The sequence below is a fragment of the Alligator mississippiensis genome, chromosome 5 (genome assembly GCF_030867095.1).
Source record: "Alligator mississippiensis isolate rAllMis1 chromosome 5, rAllMis1, whole genome shotgun sequence".
Lineage (NCBI taxonomy): Eukaryota > Metazoa > Chordata > Crocodylia > Alligatoridae > Alligator > Alligator mississippiensis.
In genome coordinates this window covers 183,309,930-183,328,595 of record NC_081828.1, presented here as the reverse complement: position 1 = coordinate 183,328,595, position 18,666 = coordinate 183,309,930, and the positions used below count along the sequence as shown (strand labels likewise).

At 42.4% G+C, this 18,666-nt stretch overlaps 1 protein-coding gene across 1 annotated transcript in view; it reads right to left on the bottom strand.

Annotated features, from left to right (window-relative positions):
- Positions 1 to 18,666, bottom strand: part of MALRD1 (MAM and LDL receptor class A domain containing 1) — a 516,028-nt gene that overhangs the window by 242,975 nt on the left and 254,387 nt on the right. Inside the window, exon 26 of the mRNA XM_059729363.1 lies at positions 339 to 584. Coding sequence (XP_059585346.1) covers positions 339 to 584 — 246 coding nt within the window. The remainder of the gene's footprint in view (positions 1 to 338; positions 585 to 18,666) is intronic.

Below are 18,666 nucleotides of genomic sequence, written 5' to 3'. Positions count from 1 at the left end.
GAAATGATCTCAAAGTCTGCTGGAATGGATCCTAATAGATCTTGTACCCTTATTGTCTGTGGCTGTATCAGATGTCTCTCTCTTGACAAGTAACCAATTGTCTTGTTCATTACATGTTGTACTATTTAGAAAAAAGGCAACTGGGAATCAAACTTTTATTGACATAAAAATCACTGTTGAACAGTAATTAATATAAGATCCTAGTATCCAGTTAAATGTTTCACTTATTAATAATGTCACCTTAATTAGATATATAGAGCCCTCCTGCTGTATCATGGGGAAGACATGAGAAGTTTTGTGAATGTGATTATATCCTTGTGTGTGAATCAACAACGTACCATTTTTATTTCCAAGCGTGTGATCCTTGGGAGGTCTAAGACTTTGAGGCGAGCCGTCTCCCAGAGTCCAGTCAAAGTTGTCAGTTAGGGAATTTTGCCAACCACATCTGCCTCTTTCAAAGGTGCAGGAAGTACCGCATTCATTCTCGTCGGTATTATCCCCACAGTCATCCGCAAAATCACAGCTTTGTTCTGGTCTGTAACATTTGCCATTCTGACATTCCCAATAGCCATGTGAGCAGGAGCCTAAAACGAAAAGAATAGGGGCATCCTAGTGAATCACACTGTAGTGCATGCCAGTAAGGTTACTGGAAGGTTACATCTGAACAGTTTGATATTTAGGAGGAAGAGGGTGGTCCAAGAATTTTTTATTAAAAGCCTTTGGTTCCCCTGAAGTGCCAATCCATTATCAGTTTATTTCTTTTGTGTTCTATGAAGACATGGCCTAAATAAATGACTGTTTTTCTTGTAAAGCTTTTGAGGGCAAGTTCCAGCCATGCATTCCTTCACTAACAAAGCTTTTTCATCTGACTTAATTGCTGACATTTTCCTTTCATGTGGTATAGGATTAAACCATTTCATTTTAACTGCAAAGTGGAGCTTAGCTTAGCAGCTCCAATTTAAAAAGAAAGGAGAAAAAGCTTTTATATTTTAACTACAAAGTTTTGCCTTTTAATGGACATTTTGCAAACTAGTTCAATGGAATAGTGATGTCCTTTTTGTGTATTATTCCTGGCATTATTGAAGGCTAATTCTACTATTGTGTAATCCAAGCATTGTTGGACTCATTTCACAGGATCCATTTCCAAGCTTTATGTTTTCATTTCAGATCAATTCCTGAAATACTTTGGCCGTCAGACAGTCCCTTTAGTGCATTCTTGGTCCAGAGAGACAAGCATGAAACTCCAAACCAAACAAACAAGTTTTACTGAACTGAAAACTTGTTCCTGCCAAAAGCTAGTACACAGTGAATAATATCACATGTACAGAGCAGTCTCATTAAGTAAAATGATAATGCATGTATGTAAAATTGTTCACATAAATGTTGGCAGGGTTTTAGTGTAAAGGAACATAGGGGGGACAAGGTTGAACTCCTCAACGAGTTCTTTGCCTCAGTGTTCCTAAGTGAGGGGCACGACAAGTCTCTCACTGGGGTTGTAGAGAGGCAGCAGCAAGGCGCCAGACTTCCATACGTAGATCCTGAGGTGGTGCAGAGTCATTTGGAAGAACTGGATGCCTTTAAATCGGCAGGCCCGGATGGGCTCCATCCGAGGGTGCTGAAGGCACTGGCCAACATCATTGCAGAGCCACTGGCAGGAATATTCGAACGCTCGTGGCGCACGGGCCAAGTCCCGGAGGACTGGAAAAGGGCTAACGTGGTCCCCATTTTCAAAAAGGGGAAGAAGGAGGACCCAGGCAACTATAGGCCAGTCAGTCTCACCTCCATCCTTGGTAAAGTCTTTGAAAAAATTATCAAGGCTCACATTTGTGAGAGCCCAGCAGGGCAAATTATGCTGAGGGGAAACCAGCACGGGTTTGTGGCGGGCAGATCGTGCCTGACCAATCTAGTCTCTTTCTATGACCAGGTTACGAAACGCCTGGACACAGGAGGAGGGGTGGATGTAGTATACTTAGACTTCAGGAAGGCCTTCGATACGGTATCCCACCCCATACTGGTGAACAAGCTAAGAGGCTGTGATGTGGATGACTGCACAGTCCAGTGGGTGGCGAATTGGCTAGAGGGTCGCACCCAAAGAGTCGTGGTGGATGGGTTGGTCTCGACCTGGAAGGGTGTGGGCAGTGGGGTCCCGCAGGGCTCGATCCTTGGACCGATACTCTTTAATGTCTTCATCAGCGACTTGGACGAGGGAGTCAAATGTACTCTGTCCAAGTTCGCAGATGACACAAAGCTATGGGGAGAAGTGGACACGCCGGAGGGCAGGGAACAGCTGCAGGCAGACCTGGACAGGTTGGACAAGTGGGCAGAAAACAACAGGATGCAGTTCAACAAGGAGAAATGCAAAGTGCTGCACCTAGGGAGGAAAAATGTCCAGCACACCTACAGCCTAGGGAATGACCTGCTGGGTGGCACGGAAGTGGAAAGGGATCTTGGAGTCCTAGTGGACTCCAAGATGAACATGAGCCGGCAGTGTGACGAAGCCATCAGAAAAGCCAATGGCACTTTATCGTGCATCAGCAGATGCATGACAAATAGGTCCAGGGAGGTGATACTTCCCCTCTATAGGGCGCTGGTCAGACCGCAGGTGGAGTACTGCGTGCAGTTCTGGGCAACTCACTTCAAGAAGGATGTGGATAACCTGGAGAGGGTCCAGAGAAGGGCAACTCGTATGGTCAAGGGCCTGCAGACCAAGCCCTATGAGGAGAGACTAGAGAAACTGGACCTTTTCAGCCTCCGCAAGAGAAGGTTGAGAGGCGACCTTGTGGCTGCCTTTAAGTTCATCACGGGGGCACAGAAGGGAATTGGTGAGTATTTATTCACCAAGGCGCCCCCGGGGGTTACAAGAAACAATGGCCACAAGCTAGCAGAGAGCAGATTTAGATTGGACATTAGGAAGAACTTCTTCACAGTTCGAGTGGCCAAGGTGTGGAACGGGCTCCCAAGGGAGGTGGTGCTCTCCCCTACCCTGGGGGTCTTCAAGAGGAGGTTAGATGAGTATCTAGCTGGGGTCATCTAGACCCAGCACTCTTTCCTGCTTATGCAGGGGGTTGGACTCGATGATCTATTGAGGTCCCTTCAGACCCTAACATCTATGAATCTATGAATCTATGGAAATAAAGCAAAACAATATTTGTTTTCCACTGCAACTAACCAAGTTATCAGGATAGACTGATTAAGAGCTGCATCAGGCCAAACTATTTTAAGAAACACAGACTAACAAGGTTGTTAGTAAAACAAAAACAGAGCCATAGGGTATACAGCTTTAGTGGAAGGCTGATCACCACCAAAATTCACAATCTGAACTTCTGAGGCAAAACATGCCTGTTTTTAGAGACTTCTACCCATTCAAAGCTGCTGAAAAAGAGAAGTTTGGTTTAGTGCTTTATAGATTTTTTGTTTCTCTTGTTGGGGGGGGCGGGGATAAACAAATATTTTTTTTCTGCTGTCCTTGAAGACCACTTCTACTTGTATCCATCCACAATCTTTAAACTGACCATAGCTGGGGTGCTAAGAGCAACAGGGTGTGGTTCACTGATTCATGGACACTGCTGTTTCCTAATCAGATACAACAACATTTACATCCCTGAGTGAGAAACAAGCTAAGCTTAACAGATTTCATAGACATTAGGGATGGAAGGGACCTCAGAAGATCATCAAGTCCAGTCTCCTGCCCCAGGGGCAGGAAGTCAGCTGGGGTCACAGGATCCCAGCAAGATAAATGTCCAATTGACTCTTAAAGGAGTCCAGACTAGGTGCTTGCACCACCTCTGGTGGCAGTCTGTCCCAGGCCTTGGGGGCTCAGAGTGTAAAGAAGTTCTTCCTTATGTCCAGCCTGAAACAGTCTTGGAGAAGTTTGTGACCGTTTGACCTTGTCATCCCATGGGGCACTCTGGTGAACAGGCATTCCCCCAGATCCTGATGCACACGCCTTATATACTTATAGGCAGCCACCAGATCCCTCCTGAGCCTGAGCTTTTCCAGGCTGAAGAGTCCCATAGCTCTCAGCCTCTCATTGTAAGGCCTGTTTTCCTGCCCTCTGATCATGCATGTGGCTCTCCTCTGGACCCTCTCAAGATTCCCCACATCCTTTTTAAATTGTGGAGCCCAGAACTGGACGCAGTACTTCAGCTGCGGCCTCACCAAGGCCAAGTACAGTGGGAGGATGACATCCTGGGATTTGCTAGAGAAGCATCTATGGATGCAAGCCAGAGTTTTGCTTGCTTTGTCAATTTGCTGTGGTTCTGAGCACCTGCAGTATGCAAGAATTTCATTAGGTCCTAGAAAGTGTTCAGCATTTTTGAAAATCATGCCCTCAAACTTTTCCCTTAATCTCTCTTCTCAAATTTAGCTGAACTTTAAACACACATTATTCTTAAGCATCCCTTTGAGCCCCTAAGAATAGGAAAGGAAATAAGGGATGGCTCTACTGCTTTGTGGAAAGTTTGAAAGACAGAACCCTAAAGTAATTTAACAAAAGAGGAGAAAGTTACAAGTGTCATTCAGTTTCCATATATATCATGTCCTGGCAACCACAAACATGATTCAGACAGGTGTCTTTCTAGCAAGACTAGAAACTAAAGAAGCTAGCACGGGCACCAGTCCATTCTGCTCTATCGAATAATATGCTGCTAGGCATCTCTGAATAATGAGACAAACAGAAGGCCATTCAAGTTATCTACCTATATGAAACAACAGAGAAAAAAGAGAGAGAATCAATGGTAAGCACTTAAAAGAATGGTCATGTGCCCCCTTCACAACAACAGATATTGTAGCATACACTGGAGAAAATGCAATACAACAAATGCCCAGAAATCAGCAGGGAATGTTAACAAAACCACCACGTTTCCAAAAATTGGCAGAATTTCATTAGTGATTTTTGTGAAGGCACCAGAGGGGTAGAACTGCAAAAGCTCTTATTTAAATCTGCTTCTCCTATTTGGCCCTGTTGCTATAGCAAAGCATGGACAACTACATTGATAGACTCCAAAGAAGAGTCCTATTCCTTTCTTAATAATTCAGTTTTGAGCCAGAATTTTCCTAGAGTACAGGGAAGTTTAAAGAGCAGATAGCTGATCTGGGAAAACTGGAAGTTTATGGCAGTCAGAAGGTCTGTCCTAATATCTGGTAACTAAAAGGGACAGTAAGATGAAGGTAGCACTGAAGCCGTTCTACACTGACTCTGCATCCCAGCCTTCCTTAATTTTTCCCGATGCTAGTTCCTCCAAAATGCTGATCACCCTAGTCACAATCCAGCTCTGTGCTTAACTCTTGAGTTTTTTTCTGCACTGGTGCCAGAGTGATAAAGTACTTCACAGGATCACACACTTAATGAGGAACCAGGAAAAAGGCACCTGCTGCCCTTTTTTAGATGTGTGAAAAGTCTACAAAATATGGGAATGAGCAGAAGGACACTAAGGTTTGGTGCCTTTTACCTATTGCATTCAATTCACTAGCAAGCTAGAGAGGTGGTGCATATTTCTGGGGTCCAGTTCAAAGTCAAAAGGGAACTCTGTGTGTTCCTTGGAGTTGCTCCAGGTGATGTCAATGAGCACTGAATATTTGTGAGAAGGAAGTTTGGGTGGTGACACAGGGAACAGATGGTACTGACATTAGGAATCTGTTCAACAAGATACATGAAACCTGTCTTAAACAACAGAGAAGCCCTGGCAACTTGGAACACAGATCACCCCTGCTGTGGATTTTGGGAGATGGTGGCAACCAGAAGAGATTAAGTCATGTGTCTCAAGACTAGAAATAAAAATGTCCTGCTCTTAAAATGTGCAGACATATTCTTTCAATATCCTTCCAATAAATGGAATTCCCAGCTACATTGGATCAGTGAATAAATTTACCCATTCTGCTGTGAATTAACTGTGTCCATCTGCAATGAAAGAACTAACATTGTCATTTAAGAATCTATTCTATTTCAGAGAACCCATGCTATTAACTTGAAAGCAATAGTTGACACACTTCACAGCTATTGTTCAACATTAGAACTTGATCCTGTCATTCAGGCTGAGCAGATTGGGTTCTGTAGGCAAGAATATGAGTCTCCTGGAACAGATGGATGAAAAATACAGGCATACTGTCCACAAGGACCACACTGCTGCCAAAACAGGAGGTGCTATAATCCAGGCAACTGAGAGAAACATTTAGTTAATGGGTCTATATGAAGCCTTAGCTATATATGAAGAATGCTCCCACTTAATTAAAAATATAGGGAATAGTTGTGACAAGCACCACCATGCACCCCGCTTTACTGTAACTACAAGTTCCTGAATTGGAAAGCTTAGGAAGATGACACAAGTATTAGACAAGCATGTTCTGCTGATCTTGCCTTAAAATGCTCTCTGATGCCAATCTGTAACAGTAAATATGTAGATGGTCTAGTTTAGGACACATTTAGAAATTACTCTGCTCAACCCAATTCAATGAAAAGCCAGACTGCTGTATATCACAAAAACATTCAAAGGACCTGCTGCCTTTCAGAGCAGCATTGTCATGCTAGCCTATTCTCCACTGGAAGACAGACAGCCCTTTTTTACCATTCCGGATATTTATCATAAAGGCTTTGCATAATATAGATGCTGGCTGTTATAAGAGCCACTTGCTATAATCCTATCTTTCTTTTAGGTGATTGCCTAAGGATATAGGTATAAATTCTACTGTCCTAGAAAACTTGAAATGTAAAAAGCATGTGAAAGGATACTGCCTGCTCTTGACAGTGCTTTCTATTCTGGCCTGATGCACAATAAGATCTGTACAGCTTTTTAAGTTGCTTCTATGATAGTGTCTCTGGTTTGGTGTTAAAAAAGAAACATGAGAGTAGAAATGTGACACTTTTTGTCATCTACAAATAAAAATTTCCATCTTGAAGTCTGGAATGAATTAATTTTTCCAAGCCTGTGTAATGAATAATATTACACCAGCTAATTGAGTTTGTAATGTGACTTGTTTCTGGATGTACTGTCACAATGTACTTTTAGTATAAAACCCATATTTCTAAGGCTTTATATCTTGGCTTTAAAGGTTGCAAAGAAAAATCAAGACCTTTGAATATTTTATATTTTTAACAATGCCAAAAACCTACTCTGCACAGTTAGCTGCTTCATGGTATCAGTCTATAACATAACTAAGCCTCTGGGCACAGTGGGCAAATAGAAGTTAAAAAAAAAGTCCCTACTTGTTTAATTGAGAGGAGCATCTCCTCTGTGAGGTTCAGTAACTTTTTTCCTCTAGCAGTGTGCCTTAAAGATTGTTAGCAGATGGACTTTTTGCCCTTGCATGGCAGCCGCATTGACACACTAGACTGTAATGGACCCAAAGGAGCTGTTAGTGTCTTTCAGATCAATAATCTCTGAACTGAGGAGGATTTACACAATAGAAGATAATGGCTCCACAAGAGCTACCAGGATTGATCGAGTCAATAATCCCTATTTTTAATAAGCCCTGAATAAATCAGAGAGGTGGGAGGGCTACATTTTTAAGTTGGTAATTAGGACATGGATGAATAGCCTGTATTTTAAAGAGTTTCTACATATAGCTATTTAAAGAAATACTCTCATTAAAATATATAGATAGATTCTATCCCCCATTCTTAAAAAGTAAAGGACATTAACACCACAACTCCCCTTTATTTAAGCAACAAAATAACCCTCAAGTAAAGTCAAAACTTAATTTATCCACCATGTCAATGAAATGCAGAAGATTTAGATCCGTAACATGACAACAGGGGCACTACTGAGGCAAAACAGGATAAATTATAGGTTGAATGCCTGCATTAAAAACCTAATATTATATTTTCTATTTTTGTAGGCTCCTTGACTTCAACAGGACTAGCAGCAAGCATAAAGTAGTATTCCCAGAAGCAACGTTACTTTCTACTAATCCCCAAACCCAAAGATATATCCCAACAGGGATTATCTGCGAGTGAATAAACTTCTTTTCTTTGACACTCAGGTATGCCATAGTGCAAGCTTTGCTGGTCTGTTTATTTGCTTCTTTTATTAGCATTGGTATTCTGTCTTCTTTGGTCTCCTAAGTCCAAGACACCCTTTCTGACAAGGCATCAGATCACTGCATATAAATCTCTTCTAAAGATCTACAAATAACTGGCTAATAAACACTGCTCTGAGGGTTCAGGTTAATAAATAGCTCACCAAAGTAGTTTTCACTTCCTTGATCCTGCTGCTGCTCCTGATCTGAGCAGGACCTGTCATCTTGTGTCAAGGAAGGTACCTGGTATTATCTTTTATTGGACTAACTATATATTTAGGAGATCTGCTAGACAAGTTTTCAGGTAGAACAAAAAGAAACTGAAAGCTTGTCTAGCAGCTTTTTTCTAACTATAGCTGGTTCAATTAATGATAATACAGGACAATGGGACATCGCTTCTCCCATGTTCTCCCAGCCCAAGGGTGCTCAACCTCCACCTTGTGGGCTAGATGCATCCTGTGGAGCCAGTTTATCTGGCCTTCTGGGCTCCCCATGGGATTGAAAATCTGGCATCAGGGAAGCGGTGGCAGCATTAACTGCCACTTCCCTGCTACCAAATTTCTGGTTCTGTGGGGAGCCAAGTGGGCCAAACAGTGTGGCCCCACTGGTATATCAGGCAGGATGAGGTCAAATCCTGCTGCAGAGCTTGGGCCTGAGAGTGTGTTGCCAAGTCTTGGCATGTAGGGCCAAGCCAGGGCAATGCAGGTCCTGATCCAGGTGTGTGGGGCCCAATCTGAGCACTCACCCCACAAAGGATCCAGCCTGTTGTTCGGTCCCATGCCACTCATCTGGCCCACAGAGCTGAAAGACTAAGCACTACAAGCATACTACAAATGAAAACTCAGAGATCAGAACCACATACAGGTGCTGGTCATGGGTGTCTACAAATGGTAAGGCCTGTGCTCTAACTCATGGTACTTTATACAAAGTGCTATGAGTTAGAGTGCCCCTTCACCCCTCCCTGCCCAACCCAACAGATGTTCACCTGTTTGGTCAGGTGGGATTGAGCTTCTCTGCACCAACCCTCTTGGCCAGCAGGAGGGAGCATTCCAGCAGCCTTGGAGGAGGCTGCTGAACCAACTCTCTCCTCAGCCCCACCTCTGCTAGCTCCAGGGCTGTCAGTATTTTCTAAGCACTTGTAGGAGAAGGTGGTAATTAGGGACAGTCAGCATGGATTCACCAAGGGCAAGTCATGCCATACAAAGCTGACTGCTATCTATCATGAGATGACTGACTAGATCTGGATGCAAGGAGGCCAGTGGATGTGGTATACCTTGACTTTAGCAAGGTTTCTGGTACAATCTCCTAAAACATTCTAGCATGCGTGTTTAAGAAGTATGGGTTGGATGAATGGACTGCAAGGTGAATAGAAAAATGACTGGATTGTCATGCTCAGAGGGTAGTAAGTCAATGGTTTGATGCCTAGTTGGCAGCTGGTATCAAATGCAGTACCCCAGAGGTTGGTCCTGGGGTTGGTTTTGTTCAATATTTTCATCAGTGACCTGGAAGATGGGATAGAGTGGATAGAGTGCACTCTTAGTAAGTTTGCAGGTGGCACCAAGTTGGTGGGTGTAGTAGATATACTGGAGGCTAGGGCTAGGATTCAGAGTGACCTAGACCAATTGGAGGATTGGGCCAAAAGAAATCTCATGATGTTCAGCAAGGACAAATGCAAAGTCCTTCATTTTGGACAGAACAATCCCATGCGCCAGTACAGACTGGGGACTGACTGACTAAGCAGAAGCTCTGCAGAAAACTCTAACTCTATGGGTACTTCTTTTTTGCTTGATTATGGCACCAGGCAATGCCATTTAGGCACTTGCTGGGTTCACTAGTTCTGTCTTACTGTGGTGCCAGGGCTGTCCCTAGGGAGGGAACGAAATGGGGCAACCACCCTGGGCCCCGCACTTTGGGGACCCCCACAGACAGTGCTGTACAGGCCCTGCCACAGTCGCCACCACTGCCAAGAGCCGCTGGCTCTGCTGCCGCCAAGTGCTGCCAGCTCTGGCTACTTGCCACCCCCCACCCTCCCTCTGCTTCCGGCTACTCGCCACCCACCCCTGCTTCCCTGGGCCCCACAGAGGCTGATATGCCCCAGGCCCTGTGCACCCCTAAGGATGGCTCTGTCTGGTGCTATAGATGGACTTTCCCCTTGGCTTTTGACAAACCTAAAAACTGGTCATTATTAGTCGGTTAGTCTCTTGTAGTTACCATGGAACTTTGGGAAGGATTCGTAAGTAGTAAAGTGATGCTTTGTGGACCAGTCAAGAAAAGGACATCTCAGGCTTAGCATATATGCAGAATATATCACAGAGATCAGGCAGATGTTATTAGCACATGTACAGCTCCATACTGAAATGGCTAATCTGCTTTCTGTTTCAGACGTAGTGCACGTGGAGGAGACACAAAATGCCTCATTCATCACCATGTTGTTACTAAACTGAGCAGTACAGATACACCCTTAATTCCTTAAAATAGCCAGCAATACACACAGTAAAACAATACTTTACTGATATGTTGTGAGTTTCGCAGTCCTTATCTGTTTGCCTATAGTCTGTAGTCTCAAGGAAGAGACCACGTCTTCTTTATGTCTAAAATAATGACACTCGTGAGAATTATCAAATGACAACATTAATAAGAACCAATGTGGTTAAATGGAGCTGTCCTGTCTGTATGTTCACACACACAAAATAACTACTCCTAAAAAATAGATCAAGGCACAAGGGAGCAAAGTGTTAAACAAAGAAGCTTGTAAAATGTTAGTGACCTTCCCCAAGTTCCTGTGCTCTCTTCTTCCTCCTCCGCATAGTATATTTTTGCTTTAATCATTTCCAACACTTAACTTCTGGTCGATAGACATAAGACAGATAATAGGTTCTTCATGGCAAAGGTAATTACTTCTGCAGTAATAACAGTCACCATAATGGCATCTTACCAAGCCCTGTGAAACTGCTCATAGTAAAGGCTCATAACAGTTTTATTTTTGAAATGCTAACAGTGCTCAGCAACAGTTTACCCCAAAGGCAGTGTTGGCAAAGGGGGTCAAATGGGAAACACTTTGTGGCGCTTGCCTGGTCAGTGCATCTATGGATTAATTATATAGTAATTCTGATAAACAAATTTTCTTTGCAACTTCCCTAATCACTGTTCTCACAAAAAAATAAAAGATGATCAGAGCTCAAAGGCATTTATACTGATTCAGGAAATCCATTAAAAAAACTCCTATTGCTATCTAGATGTGAAACACTTAATTTATATATGAGTTAGGACTAAACCCAATGAATTGTAAACATCTTTCTTTATTATTTTTCACTAAAATATATTTCAGAGGAAACATATCCCTTTGTTAAACACTTGTTAGAGGGGCTTGTCACTTGGCAACTGTGCAGTCAGCTGCACCTAGACAGCATGGAAATATAAACACTAAGCTAATGAGACTGGCCATGTATTGTACCAGTAAAAGTTCACAGAGGTTACAAAGAGCTGATGATACCAAGCACATTGCAGATTTGGATTCAAAGTGAGAGAGCTCAATGACTGGATTCTAAGCAGTTTCCATGTGAAATCTGACTTTAGTTAATTGCATTATCACTTACAGTGGGAGCCAGTAACTAATATTCTGAATTATTCTCAAACTCGTAAGTGGGGAAGGTGGTTGGGAAATGCACATTAGTACCTAAAAGGCTGTCCACTGTCTAAATGCTTGATATGTGTGTTTCATTAAAGAGGCTTAACTATTCTTAGCCAATCAAATGCTTTTGTCAGATGCTTAATGTTTTCCGTTAGATTATTTTTGTTGCTGCAGTTCATTTTGCCCCCTCTTAAGTCTAGGCCTTCCTTCAAATGGGCAATAGTAGTTACATTCTCTATATAGCCTTACATAATGTCATTTCTGCCCTCATTTTTAAAACCATTTCAAGCTCTCACTAAGGGGCTGTATCACCAGACACCTAATCCTTTATTCCCTTGTCTTATAAATGTTTTTAATATACTACTATCATTGCATTATACTGATTTCATTTAATTGCAATATACTCATTTCATTTCATAGATCTGTAAAGGAATTGTCCAATTATGCACTTAAAATGAGAGACTAAAAAAGCTCAATCTATTTAGTTTATCAAAGGGGAGGTTAAGATGCAACTTGATCATGTTCTATAATTATCTACATGGAGAGAAAATTTCTAATGTAACAGGGTCTGATCTAGTAGACAAAACATTACAAGATTTAATGGCTGGAAATTGAAGTCAGCTAAGTTCAAGCTGGAATCAAATGCAAAGATTTGACAGCAAGATAATTAACTATGGGAAGAGATAACCAAGGAATGTAAAGAATTTCTCATCATGTAAAGTCTTTAAATCAAGATTGGATCTCTCTCTCTATAATAGGGATAGGCAACGTTTTCCATCTGTGGGATGGAATGACTCAACCCAGGTTGGGGGTGAGTTGATGGGTGGGCACTAGGACCTTTCCACTGCTGCTGTTTGTGTCCCCTGCATAATGGGGAAAGTGCCCATAGTTGGCACTTTTCCCTGTGGTGACATGGGGAGAGATCTCATGGAAGGTGTCCCTCCTGCTGAATGCTGCTGAACACCCACATCCATATACAGCTCCAAAGGTTCCACAGGCTGGAACTGGCCTGTGGACTGGAGACTGCTGACCTCTGCTCCAAAAGGTACACTATATACTCTAGTTGCAACTTATTGGATCAGAAGTAGGAATCATTGGATAAGAAGTGGGCCTTGTGTTATGTCAATCAATCAATTAGCACCGTCATTCTGTACAGAACATGGTGTATCCTCCTATGAGTTTTTTGATGGCTGCTGAGTCCAATGCATGAGTGGCAGTCCCACCCACAGGTAGGACACACTCATGCACTAGCAATACTTTGAATCCAAGCAGCAGATTCTTTCCACCTCTGATGCTGATCATCACAAAACCATATAGATTTCATACACATTAGGGCTAGAAGGGACCTCAGAAGATCATCGAGTCCAGCCCCCTGCCCCAGGGGCAGGAAGTCAGCTAAGGTCAAAGGATCCCAGCAAGATAGATGTCCAAATGTTTCTTAGAAGAGTCCAGAATAGATGCTTGTACCACCTCGGGAGGGAGTCTATTCCAGGCCTTGGGGGCTTGGACAGTAAAGTTTTTCCTTATGCTTAACCTAAAATGGTTTTGGATGAGTTTGTGACCATTTGACCTTGTCATCCCTTGGAGCGCTCTAGTGAACAGGCATTACTCCAGATCCAGATGCACACGCCTTATATACTTATAGGCAGCTACCAGGTCCCCCATGAGCCTGTGCTTTTCCAGGCTGAAGAGTGCCGTGGCTTTCAGCCTCTCATGATAAGGCCTGTTCTCTTGCCCTCTGAGCATGTGTCTGGACTCTCTCAAGTTTTTCCACATCCATTTTAAATTGTGGAGCCCAGAACTGGATGCAGTACTCCAGCTGCAGCCTCACCAATGCCAAGTACAGAGGGAGGATGACATCCTGAGATTTCTTGAGAAGCATCTATGGATGCAAGCCAGAGTTTTGCTGGTTTTACCACCGGTGGCATTGCATTGGTGGCTCACGTTCATCTTGTGGTCTATCATGACCCCCACAAGTCCCTTTTGGCTGTGGTTCTAGCTAGTGTAGCACTGCTAAGCCTATAAGTGTGATGCAGTGGCCTGACCAGTGTCGCGTAGAGGGGAAGGATCACCTCCTTGGCCCTGCTTATGATGAATCTGTGGATGTATAACAAGGTATGGTTTGCCTTACTGACCGCATCCTCACATTGGCAGCCCATGTTCATTTTGGAATCGATAATGACTCCAAGATCCCTTTCTGTCGCTGTGCTTATGAGAAGGGAGTTCCCCAGCCTATAGGTATGCTGCTGTCCAGGTCCAGTTGTATCCTGTCCCTCCCTTCTAGCATGCCCACCTCACCCCAAATCTTGGTGTCGTCAGCAAATTTGAACAGGGTGCTTTTCACCCCCTCATCCAAATCGTTAATAAAGAAATTGAACAGTACAGGCCCAAGGACCAAACCCTGGGGGGTTCACTGCCCACATCCCTCCAGGTTGAATATGACCTAAACAGTTTGTTTAGCAAGGGTCCAGTGTTACCCTTGCTTTTCTTCCAACTCCCCACATATCTGGAAAAGGACTTTTTATTGTCCTTGATCCAGCAATTTGGATTTTGGATACAGCCATTTGGAGTTCGGTTGCAGCCTTGGCTTTCCTGGTTCACTTCCTACAGGTCCAGATCAGTGCAGAGTACTCCCTTGTGGTGATTCCAGTCTTCCATCCTTTATAAACCTCTCTTTTTAAATGCAGGAGGTCTACGAGTTCCCTGCAGAGCCAAGGGGGCTGCTGTGCCCTTTTGCTACCTTTCCTTTGAGATGGGATGACATTGCTTGTGGTTTCAGGATCGCTACCTTGAAGAGCAACCACTTGATCCAGTCCACCTCACAGTGCCTCGGTCCACCTGCCATCTGATTCTACTAACCAGAGCAGCATTCTTCACTTCTTTCCCAATCACCCACAGAGATTCCAAAGGATGCTAAGTCATCTTTGCAAGCATCCCAAAATCTGAGCAGTGGTCTGCCTCTCCTCCTAGACCCTTTGCGAGCCTCAGAGTACAGTACATTTTTTGGGATCCTGTGATATGGCATTCGCTTGACATAACCAAGCCACCCAAGTCTTTTCTTATTAATCAATGTTCCCATGGATGACATACCAGTACGATTTAACATTTCCACATTTTTCACCCTATCTTGCCATCTTATTCAAAGAATTTTACGCAGGCATCTGATATGAAATCTGTTTAGTCTTTTGATATGTTTAGCGTAGGTTATCCATGTTTCTGAGGCATACAGAAGAGTGGATAAAACATGTCTCATAAATACGGATTTTTACATCAGTTGACAGTTTTTTATTGTTCTAGACGCAGTCTTGCAAAAGACCAATATGCAACCAATATGTCACAGATATTTATAATGGTCCCTTCTAGCCTTAAAATCTGAGTCCAGAAATTTGATATGCATTATATAGGATGTAGTTTCTAGGATTGGTACCAGATTTAACGATGGAAAATTTAGATATTTATCTTAGTTATCCATGCCTTTGGTATCTGCAAAGTACAGCTGAGAATCTTACAAGAATTGTTTTCTTGATGAATATGCAGCCTAATAAAAATTTATGAATATTTAGCCTTCAATGAAAAGCAGTTTAATAAAAACATTTTTCTCTGCTATTGGTCCTAGTGAAGATACACAAAACCTCAAACCATTTCAAGATTTGAGCAAGAATCCCATACATTTCAGGCTGGATTCCCACTAGATTTTCATATGTATTTAGGATACTGAAGAGGAACATAATTTTCCTTATGCTCCTGGACCAGCTGTGGGAAGCAAAGGGAAGTTGAGCTACTGCTGACCCCATCCTCTCCCACCAGGAGCAAGTAATTTAAAGTCAACTAAGTAATGTTAACAAAGAATACATCCTAATAGGTTCTTAGAAATCTATTAAATTTTTAAGAGATGAGATAAAAATAGAGTGCTTTCTCCTTTCAGATAGGCATGTTTAAAATATGTCTGCCAAATACCACCTCTGTTTATGGAAAAACAATCAGAATTAATATAGTCCTCCAACTGAGTAATCATGCAATTTAAAATCCTAGGGAATTGCAAGGGAGGGATGGTATTTTATATAGAGCAATATGGCTCCATTGTAAATCCAAATAAAGTCCTTTGTTTCTTGTTTTCAGTTTTCCATTGATTTTTTTTCCAAATAATCACCTTACATCTAAAATCACAAGGACAAGCTTATTCTGATTTGTTTTCCCAAAGACCTTAATAAGTTATTTGTTGTAGATGTTTATATTTACTGAAATTGTATATATTTTAACCTGATTATTTAATTTTCCATACTTGAAAGCCAGTTGAAGTAAATGAGATGATTTACAACTTTCAGATTTTGTGGTGAGTATATCTGTGAGGCTCAGAAGAAAACCAAACCAATTTAAATAATTTCCAGCAGGTTTTCTTTGTAACCACATTGCTAAAACATACCTTTTCTTTCAAATGAAGGCCTAAATCCTGCAAAACCTTAATCTATCATAGTGGCCCAAATAATTAATCAGCAGTCTGGGAGTTTGACATCTATGGGATAGGAGCATTCTCAATAATTCAGATCTCTGAATTTCTTCCCCTATGCAACATTTACTCCATTATCGTTATCATTCTTGCTATAAGGTGATGTTACTGTATGGTTGAATTGTGTGTGCCCTTTAAAAAAAAAAAACCATTAGTTAGCAAAAGAGCATTTTTCCTCAGATCTCTCACTGATATGTCCCAAGGACGCAGCATCCACGGAGTGAAGGGCTTTCATCACGATTTGTGATGCATAAAGGTAATGACATGTCAGCTCCGGGTATGTGAAAAATGCACCTCATTTTGAAAGGAAAGCTTAAAAAACTGCAGTGATTCTTAAAGACTTTCAAAAATGAAAGTGCTTGAAGTAAAAAGGAACAGAATATGAAAAAATCAATATACAGTGCTAGCTCTCTGCAATGAGTTTATTGTAGGGCTGAGTGCAAGCTGTCAAGTTTAAGGCTTTGCAAGCCTTGCAAAGATTTTAAATTCTTCTACACTGATTTGAGTTTATGCAACCTAAAACTTTCAAACAAATAATTGAGAGCATTTGCAGAAAGGTCTGCCTCCCTCTCACTGCCCTTGTGAACAGAAGGATAAAGATCCCTGACAGAACTTTCTATAGCATTGCTTCTCAAACTATCTGATGTGGTGGACCGGCAATTTTTTTCCAGTGAGCCAGGGACCGGTGCCTGGTTCAGCCAGTGGCAGCAACTGTGTGTAACAGCGTTACACAAATGCGTGGCCGGCTGTTTCTTTCTCTTTCCTCACCTCGCACAACATGACGTCACCTGGAGTGTTGGAACGTATGAACTGTGGCGTTATGACGCATCAATGTTATGCTTCTGAAAATATATTTCTTTCTTTCCTGGCAACTCACTGTGGACCGGCAACCAGTGGCTCATGGACCGGCACCGGTCCACGGACCACCACTTTGCGAAGCACTGTTATATAGTATTGTTTACATGACCCAAACTACTTCTTTGAGTGATTGCCCACCTAGATTCTACTTCCACATGTGTACAAAACTGGATTCCTTTTGAGTTGCAGTATTCACTGGGTCATCTTGCATGCCCTTCAGGCTCTCTCAAGCACTGATGCAAAGAACATATGGACCAAGGCAGCCGCAATGACAACTCAATTCCTTAACATGCATATGCCTATGAAATGAAACACTGAAGTGGCTTCAGTGGCCACTGAAGTGGCATTGCCTTGTGCAACACTTCTTTAGCCAATTTAATGGGATACCTACCGCAGGGGCTTTTCTGGAGTCAGTCATCCAATAAAGATAAAGATAAGCCTGAATTCCTCATCTGCAAAAATGTGCAACTACTATAGCTTTGACTTTAGTGAAGACCTGTGAAGTCATGGAGAGGCAAGGGGAAGAACTCTCTATTGGTAGGCAGATGCTCTTGCCAAGAATTTCAAATACTTTCCAGAAACTGGCTGGGTAGGGATGTGAAGGTGTGAATGTTGAACACTGAAAGGCATGAATCAAGCCATAGGCCCCTTTACTTATCCTGGGTCCCACCTGGGGTCCTGTTCCATTCCAAGAATCTTGGGGAAAAGTTTCCTAACAGTATGTAAAGAAAACAATCCTCAGGTGATCTTATCAGAGCTTGGCACTTACGGCAAAACTATTACTTTTTAGTAGAGGTGAGGATTTATGTAATATTTTTCATTGGACCAACTATACGGACTACTATAATATGGACAGACAATTAGCTTGATAGCTGCAAGCAAAGAGTAATAATAAATAGATCCATGTCAGAATGGCAGGAGGTTTTGAGTAGAGTACAGGGCTCTGTCCTGGGCTCAATCTGATCAACAGGTTTATTAATGATTTGGATGCTGGACTTGAGAGTTTCTTGAGTAAGTTTGCAGATGACATAAAACTGCAAAGGACTGTAAACACAATGGAAGACAGGGGCATACTTCAGAAGTACCTCAAAAGATTGGAAAGCTGGGCTGCAGCTAACAAAATGTAGTTCAATTATGATAAATGCAAGGTAGTACAACCCAGGAAGAATAATTAAAAATACAAATACAAAATATATTACATTTTGCTGGATGGCAGCACTATAAGGAAAATCTGGGAGTTTTGGAAGATTGCAGACTTAATGAGTCTGCGGTGTGATGAAGCTGCACAAAAGGCAAATGCAATTTTGGACTACATCAATAGAAGCATTAGGTAGAAGACATGGGAGGTAATTGTGCCTCTACTCAGCAATGCTTAGGCCTCATCTAAAGTACTGTGTACAATTTTGGACTCCACATTTTGAAAAAGGACATGGAGAGGTTAGAGAGGGTCCACAGGCGGGTAACAAAAATGATAAAGTGCTTGGAAGGCAAGTCATATGATGAAGAGGTTGAAGGAAATAGGTGTGTTCAGCTTGTGGAAAAAGCACAAAAGAGGGGTATAACAGGGAAACCTAGCTCTGTCACTAGAAAGTAGGCCCACCCCTTTAAGGCCCAAACCTTCTGAGCCCAGGGAACTGGTGCGGAAGAGATTACTGCC